General features: G+C 33.6%; 1 protein-coding gene across 1 annotated transcript in view; it reads left to right on the plus strand.

Moving 5' to 3' along the window:
• Positions 1-3,179, plus strand: part of LOC137653399 (uncharacterized) — a 382,980-nt gene extending 379,801 nt beyond the window's left edge. The window contains exon 11 of the mRNA XM_068386750.1: positions 1,873-3,179. Coding sequence (XP_068242851.1) covers positions 1,873-2,423 — 551 coding nt within the window. The 3' untranslated portion in view covers positions 2,424-3,179. The remainder of the gene's footprint in view (positions 1-1,872) is intronic.
• Positions 3,180-9,504: the final 6,325 nt, after the last annotated feature.

Raw genomic sequence — 9,504 nt, forward strand, 5'->3', positions numbered from 1 at the left:
AATGCCGGGCATTTAAATTTAAAATAGAGAGAGGGTGAGAGTTAATGAATTCTCTCTCTCTCTCTCTCTCTCTCTCTCTCTCTCTCTCTCTCTCTCTCTCTCTCTCTCTCTCTCTCTCTCTCTCTCTCAATGCATTTTGCTTTGTTTTTGCCACATACATAACGTAAGCCATAAATTGTTTGTCTTTCCTTTTAGGAAAGAGGAGCAAATGTTTTATCTGGAGATTCATGTATCTGGCGCTTTACCCTTCCCTTGTCTGTATTTACGACTCCTCATTTTTAAACCTCGGATGGAAATAATAGGCAATATCCCCTTTTAGGCGTCGTATACATTAGAATGGGGAACATTTCTTTTTTCTTTATTTATTCAATTATTTCCTCTTTTTTTCAGAAGGTTAGCTACCCCTCCTGACAAATAACTTTCTTTTTTATTCATATCCCTTTATTCGGTTTCACTTATTTATTTTGTTTGATTTCTGTTAATGACCATGTCATTCTCGTCAGTTTATGAAAACGTTTTAAAATGTTGCTTTGGTCACATTGCCGTTCAGAATTTCTCCTTTATGATGTTTTTGTTACTTTTTTTTTATTTGTTGTCAAGAAATTCAAGAAACTGTCAAAATTCTTTTTACACATCTTATGCTACTTGAATTTGGTACTTAGTAAGATACCTTAATGGTAATAATATCTGATGTTTCTTTTAAGGTCACCCCCCCCCCAAAAAAAAAAAAAACATCCATGTGACCCTCGATGAAGCCGCTTACAGAGTGAGATTTTTTTTTGGTGTAATGAGACTATATTCAATATATATATATATATATATATATATATATATATATATATATATATATATATATATATATATATATATATATATATATATATATATATATATTATATATATATCAAATTACCATTTGATGTAACTCTTATAATATAATGTATGCAGATACGCAGATACGCAGATACACAGATACTTAGTAATTAAAAGATGAACAATGAATTTATTACGCAAGAAAATTTGAGAAAGATGATGTCTTATCATGTTACTAGAATCTTAAAATCTTGGTGTGTTAAACATCGATTCCGCTCTTATTTTTTCTTGATTGTTTGACAAGTGTGTGGCATCTTAACGCCAATTCCTTTCCCCTACAAAAGATTAAATATAAAACCTTTTAAAACAAAACTTGGTAAAACTCCACATCTCTAATGTAGTAGTTTGTAGGTCAAAGTTTTATAGATATCTGTCTCCTAACCTCAGCATATCATTTTCTTCTCCATTTGCAGTTTTCCCGACAGTGGAGGGAGATATAAAATTCCTCATTATGATAAAATTTCCTATTTATGTTTTTTGTTATTCTCCTATTTTTCATTTTCCTTGTTTAAAGGATTTTGAGTATTGAATAGATTCTTCAGCGTACTCTATTTATCACAAATCTGTATTCCTTACATATTGATTTATTTACTTTTCATTTACCAAAATGCATATTTTATTGCGGTTTCATAATTCCCTCTTTCTCTAAATAAGCTTAAGAAAATCCCACTCAAAAAACTTTATATGTTCTTCAAAGTCTCCAATTACTTTTTAAAAGATCATTTGTTTTATTGTTAGTTTTTTTTCTGTTTGCACCGAGAAGCCATAAAATGACATTTAATTTCATAAAAGTAATAGCCAAGATGAAGAAAATGGGTTATATTAGATTATATACAGTAGATTCAAATCCTATTAAATTTGCTATTTCTTTTTCGAGATTGTTTACTTCAAATTGAAAGTGTTTCCCAAAAGACTTCATGTGATAAGATAAACGACAAAATTTCTATTCTATTGTCTTTAATATAATAATTTCACGCCTAATTTCTCTCCATGGTTCAGGCACTCCTTTGGGATACAGCACCCTAGGATCTCGGGGACTCAGGATACCGACATCGGAATCGAGTCTTCAGTACCAGCCCTTGTATCCCGACTACTCTCGGACAGCTATGGAGTCTTTGAGCATGACGGAGTCTGTTCAGGGCGACACCACAGAACGTTTACGCCGGAGTAGTTTCCATGGCCAGATGCAGCGTGGTGTGGCAGGAGTTGGAAAACCTGGTATTTCCCAACACATACCCCACGGCCTGCCTAAAAGCGGGTCTTGCGTTGTTCACCGGAATGACCTCTTGTCAAAAAGTGGATCAAATCTTGCTTTGTTTCCTCAACACGAGAGCAGTGTAGTTGGGATTGGTGGAGGTAGTGGAGTTATTGGAGGAGGAGGTGGAGGAGGACATCGAGTGACTTTTGCATCCCCAGAAGTGTCGACCAGTTTTGTCGAAACAAACACCACAGAAGTTGAAACAAGTTGTGCCGTCTCTGGCAACATGGCTTCCCAAAAGACGTTGGCGTCCTGCAGTTCATCAGAGATGGTAGCCAACAGCAGTTTGTGAAATTGCTGTAACAAGCAATTTCCATTGTTTTCTCATTACGTAAACCTATGATTAGAACAGTTACCTAAGCATATGCTCATATATTGTAATTGAAGTTGAACAACGCTTACAACACAAACTGTATAAGGATTCCTATGATAAAAATGATAATTTGTTCAGTCACTCCTATCTGAAAAATAAGAAAACTACACATATCATAATGATTGAAATGTCAATATTTTTGTTTCAGAAATATAGCGACTACAGTATTAAACATATCTTCCATATCTTCCAAGTCGGACACTAAAAGAGCAATTATGATGTTCATTCTCAGAATTATGATCAATTCTCTTTTTCTTGTTATTAAATGCATTCATGTGATATCTGTGCTTCTGAATATCATTTATGAATCCGTGTTCAAATTAATGTTGTGAGTTTCTAAATAATCTTCCCCTTCTAGTGCCAAAGAATTTTGCCAGTAATGTAAGGGACCCATTTCATTTCCTGTTAGATTTAAGAGGTAACTCATTTTACCTGGAAAAGTGTTTTTGGAACCTTTCGTTAATAAAATGTCCACATATAAGTTTTACTGGTATTTATACCTAAAGATTGCTATAACCAGAGAAAAGGAGATTAATGTGACTCTAAATCATTTCTATTTCGATTTTTTTTCTTTTTCATACAAACAAACAAAAATCAATTCTCATCCTGAGTCAGAGAATTGTTTTGATAATTATGGATTACATGAAAAAAACAGATCTAGCAAATATTTATTGGAATGAAATAACAGCGGCATACAATATAATTATTGTTTTAATTTCATTTGAATTCCAATGTATCAAATAATTTCTTTCGTAAGAGAATCAATCCATACAACCACATTTCTTCTGTTTCTGCACAATTATTTTTCGTTACATGTGTGCTAGTGACGTCTAAAAATATACTACAGTTTTAATACGTGTTATTAACTTTTTATTTAACCATGCCATTTGTGTTAATTAACTATACATTTGTTTATATAATATGTATGTTTATCATATATATATATATATATATATATATATATATATATATATATATATATATATATATATCATTTGCTTTGGGCGCTTTTAATGCTAAAGTGAATTATGATAATGGAGGAGAATCAGCTAGTCAGTAAATTTGAAGTAGGCACAAGGAATGACACATGATATATGCTTGTAGACTTTGCTGAAAGAAACAATGTAATAATCATGAACACCTTTGTTTTTTATAAAGTGGAATTTAGAAAATGGACAAAGAGAAGCCCAAGTGGAGAAACAAAAAACTTAAATATATTTCATTCTCAGTGGAAAAGTTGATTAGGTGAAAATGTAACATTGTTAAACAAGATGAAGTCAAGCTACCATAGAATGGTGAGAAGCAAAATTTGTTTAGATCTATGAAAAGGGGAGAAAAACTAATTTTCAGAGAGATAATTTAAGGTGCATGCACACTGCGCTGATGATTCGTGTTAACACGCCATATGACGTGTTAACACGTGTTAGCCAAAAATCTGGAACAGGCGTTCTCATAATGCAGTTAACACTGGTCTGATATATCGCGTAACACGTCAGCTGACGTGTTACGCGACATAACATGCATCAACACGCATTAGATCAAATTCAAAAGTCCCAGATATTCATCAGAAGGAAATCTGCGTCAGATAGGTGTAGGCGCATATTATTGTATAGTGTTTTGATATTATTCAATAGTGTTTCGAGGTTATTTTATAGTGTTTCGATATTATTCTAGTGTTTCGATGTTATTCTATGTTTTAAAATTATTCTATAGCGTTTCTATATTATTCTATGTTTTGAAATTATTCTATAGCGTTTCTATATTATTCTATGTTTTGAAATTATTCTAGTGTTTCGATATTATTCAACAGGTACTATTCTATGATGACAAAGTGTTTTCGTTATGGAGGAACAGTTAATAGAGTTCATTTAACACATTTTAATTCATTTTCAATTTTTATAACACAAATTTGGAGGATAATAAAGAAAGAACGTGCTCACTCCACAAAAAATCAAATCTTTCTGACGTATCACGCATCAGATAAATAAAAACGTCGTTGTGTTATATGATGCAATCTGTTGCTGTGTGTAGACACGTCATATGGCATGTTAACACGAAACATCAGCGCAGTGTGTATGCACCTTAACACTCCTGTAATAAGAGAAAAATCTGTGAGTTAAGTTTAGTGTTACAAATTAGATACTCTCACTTACATTATGAAAAGGAAACAAGTAAAGAAGTAATAAGCAGTAATTTAGAAAATTTTTATTGAAATCAGCAAAACAGATAGGTGAAAAATTTCGTAAAGAAGATCAAGAAAAATTATCATAAAAGAATAAAAACATAAAAACAGACTACACCTATGTCATGATGTACTGTATAACACAAGATAGGCAGTTGAATTATGCACAATTTGGCACTAGCTCCATGCAAATAGGAAAAAATATTGGACCACGCTATACAAAAAAGATTTTTTTTTTTGGCCCATTTGTAACCTCGACCTTGACCTTTAACTCAATCACTTCTAAAATCTAATTAAATTTTCCTGGGATTATGGTCAATTATCCCACCAAAATTCATGGGTTTCCAGCAAATCATTTTTGACTTACACCAAATACAACAAAAAACAAGCATTAAAATAGAACGGGCACTCGGTAGAGAACATACGTTCGCCAAATCAAATCTATTACCATGGTTATGCAAACAAATCGGTCGAAAATGGCCTTATAATGACAAAACCTGCGGTTTTTACACTTTCATTGAATCCGCTGACCTTTGAATCCCAACCGCTAACAGGGGTAAGGATATCACTATATTATTATTATTATTATTATTATTATTATTATTATTATTATTATTATTATTATTTGATAAGCCACAACTCTAGTTGGAAAAGTAGGATGCTATAACCTCAGGGGCTCCAACATAGAAAATAGGTCTGTGAGGAAAGGAAACAAGGAAAAATAAAATATTTCAAGAAGAAGTAGCATCAGTAGGGGATTCAGCATTATGAAGCTTCATCTGTGGTGGATAACGGGGGAGGGTTGGCTGTGGCACCCTAGCAGTACCAGCTGAACTCGGTTGAGTCCCTTGTCAGGCTGAGAGGAACGTAGAGAGTAGAGGTCCCCTTTTTGTTTTTGTTTCATTAGTTGATGTCGGCTAACCCCCAAAATTGGGGGAAGTGCCTTGGTATATGTATGTATAAACGATAAAAAACTTTAACAAAACAAGAGTAAGAGAGGCAAGATAGAATAGTGTTCCCGAGTGTACCCCCAAGCAAGAGATCACTAACCCAAGTCATTGGAAGATCATGGTACAGAGGCTATGGTACTACCCAAGCAAGACTGGAGAACAATGGTTTGATTTTGGAGTGCCCTTTTCCTAGAAGAGCTGCTTATAATAGCCGAAAAGTCTCTTCTACCCTTACCAAGATGAAAGTGGCCACTGAACAATTACAGTGCAGTAACCATTTGGGTGAAGAAGAATTGTTTGGTAATCTCAGTGTTGTCAGGTGTACGAGGACAGAGGAGAATATGTAAAGAAGAGGCCAGACTATTCGGTGTGTGTATGTGTGTGTGTGTTTGTGTGTGTCAGTAGGCAAAAGGAAAATGAACCATAACCAGAGAGAAGGATCCAATGTAGTACTGTCTGGAGAGTCAAAAGCCCCCATAACTCTCTAGAGATAGTATCTGAACGGATGGCTGGTGCCCACAAGATATGCAACGAATTATGCACAATTTGGTACTGGCATCATGCAAATCAGATAAAAATTTACCTCAATATAGCAAAATTATATTTTTACCTTTCCGTGACCTTAACATTGATCGTGTTGTATATCATAAGATAAACAACTGAGATATGCCCATTTTGACACTAGTTTCATTTAATCGGATAAAAATTTACCTTGATTTAGCAAAAAAAGATGCTTTTTAACTTTATGTAACCTTGACCTTCAGTATTTGACCCAATTGCTCCGAAAGTTTGATAAAATTGTCCTTGTATCATAACCAATTATCCCACTAAATTTCAAATGATTCGTAGCAAAAAGTCCATTTTGACCTTTTCGCTACCCTGATCATGTTGTATATCACAAGATTGACAATTGATTTACGCATATTTTGGCTCTAGCTTCGTGAAAATCTGATAAAAGTTGACTACACAATAAAAAAAAAAGAAGTTTTCGAACTTGGCCTTGAACTATGACTCAATCACTCTAAAACCACAAGCTAGGCGATCGGATTATGCACATTTTGACACTAGTTTCAGGCAAATTGGACAAAAATTTACCACGATATAGCAAAAAAAAAAAAAAAATCCTTTTTAACCTGTTTTTTACCTTGACCTTGACCTTTCACCCAATAAACACCATAATCTATTCAAATTGTCCTTGGATTATGGCCAGTTACTTGACCAAATCTCATGAAATTCGTAGCAAGAAGAAATTTTCGTACTTTTTATGACCATGTTGATTATGCTGTTGTAAAGCACGTGTTTCATGCACGCTCATATCATATAACGCCATTTTTTTCAACTCTCGCTCTCCCACACTAATGATAGAACATGTTTAAGCTTGCCATTGCAGGTTTTATATCGTTTCATTTTTTTTTTTTTTTTGACATTACTACCCTTAACTGCTTGTATAGAAGCTCGTTACCTGTTGAATAAACTTTTCTCACATCCACTTCGCCTATATGTTAGCTCCTAACAACTACCTTGCACACTATATATTATCTTAAGATAGGTAATTGAATTATGCACATTTTGACACTAGTATATCGCAGATTTGATAAAAATTCACCATTCTATAGCAAAAAGACATTTCTGACCTAGATCTTTGACAGAACCACTTCAAAATCACAAGATATGTAATTGAATTATACATATTATGGCATTAGTTTCACGAAAACGTAGAGAAAAAAATTACCATGGTATAACAAAAAGATGTTTTTTACCTTTGACCCAATCTCTCCCATAAAAAATCAAACTGCCCATGGATTTTGGCTAATCATCTTCTGAAAACTATTTAAATTTTATAGTGAAATCTTAACTTTTATGGTTGTAATTGAATATTCTTAAATCTTTTATATAGATTAAATGATATCGTCATCAATAACCTTAGATGTCAGGATGCCAGAAAATTTTAAATCAATCAATCAATCAACAATTTTCTTGAAATTCGGTCAAAGAGCTTCCGATTTATGCGAATCACTGACAAATAAATATACAAACATAAATGAATAGATACATGCCTATCAAAATTCAACCTGAAGAAAGGAATTAATACACACCAATCAAAACAGCTTTAGCAACAAAGTTGGCGGAAGTAAAAAGATTGGAAATGGGAGTAAAATCCAAGAGAGATGAAAAAGAAGTAGCAGAACTATCCAGTTTACCGTGCTAGGCGGTATATCCTAGCAATCCATGTTTGCCAATAGTTATACTCGTATTTTCGGCTTTTACGCCTGATGCCCGGCGGTTGATCTTACTACAATTAATATGGACCAGTAAGGCTCACTTGCCTTAGTTGGATAGGAACTACACATCACAAGGAACTGACTATCCTTTGATGTATCTAGCCAATGAATCATCTTGGATTTAGTCAGTCATAGAAAGATAAGATGACAGAATGGACCCTAGCCCCAGGCGTATCGAGGTGCTAAGAATCTCCCGGTTTATAAATACTAAAGAAAAATTGAGAATACATTGTTGGAATGTTAGAACCATGAATCCGATTGTGAAGTTGCAGCAAGTGGAGAGTGAGTTTATGAAATATAGTTTGGATGTCTTGGCCCTAAGTGAAACACGTTGTAAGGGGATTGGTAAGGAAACTTTACACCAAGGCAATATATATATATATATATATATATATATATATATATATATATATATATATATATACATATATATATATACATATATATATATATATATATATATATATATATATATATAAATATATCTACTCAGGAAGATCAGATAGAGCTGGAAGAGCAGGGATAGGAATGATAATGACACTTAGAGCAGGAAAGGCATTAACCAAGTATAGAGCTGTAAATAGTAGATTGTTACTAGCAAAGTTCAAATGAAAGTAATGCAGTGTTATAATTTGCTATACCCCAACAAATGATTTCCCTGAAGAAAGGAGAGATGAATGCTATGAAAAACTGCAGAGGGTAATAGATGAGATCCGTGAGAGATATATGAAAATTGTGATTGGTGACTTCAATGTTAAAGTTGGAAAAAATAATCAAGGGATAGAGAATGTGATGGGTGTCTGATGCCTTGGCAACGTTGCAAAGAAAAATGGAGCACATTTCATAAGTTTCTGTTAAGCAAACAATTTTGTCATTGAAGGTACTCTTGTTCCGCACAAGGACATCCACAAATATACATGGACGTCACCGTGTGGATATTACAAAAATCAAATAGATCCCATACCCATCCATAAAGAGAGAAGAAGTTCTCTGAGAAATTTAAGAAGCTATAGAGGTGCAAATATTAGTAGTGATCACCAGCTCTTGATTGTCACACTGAAATAAAGACTGAGAGCACCCATCAGAAAGTTGGATAAAATACCTAGGTTTGATACAACCAAGCTTTTTGAAGAGCACAGAGAAACATTTGCAATTGAATGTAGGAATCGGTTTGCAGTCTTAGAGACTTTAAGAAATGAAGAACACACAATTAATGAAGAATAATGTGATATTAAGAATATATATCAGTCAGTTAGTAGTAAAGTCTCAGGACACACAGTTAAAAGAAGAAAGCCATGGATATCGAATGATACTTGGGATACTTTAAAACGGAGACAAAGACTGAAATTGATTTTTGAAAGCTTTCGAGGAAGTAATGCAAATAACCTGATAGAGCATGCTAAGTATTCCAGTATTGACAGTGAGGTCAAAAGAAAAGCCAGGAATGACTGGAGAAAATATTTAGACAGTAAAACAGATGAGGCAGAAAAAACTATGAATTCAGGAAGTGGATATGTTGTAAGAATTGATCATAGAATTATTAATGAAATCTCGACTGGGGCAAAGAGGAAGAAGCATATACCCAT

The sequence above is a fragment of the Palaemon carinicauda genome, chromosome 1 (assembly GCF_036898095.1).
Source record: "Palaemon carinicauda isolate YSFRI2023 chromosome 1, ASM3689809v2, whole genome shotgun sequence".
NCBI lineage: Eukaryota > Metazoa > Arthropoda > Malacostraca > Decapoda > Palaemonidae > Palaemon > Palaemon carinicauda.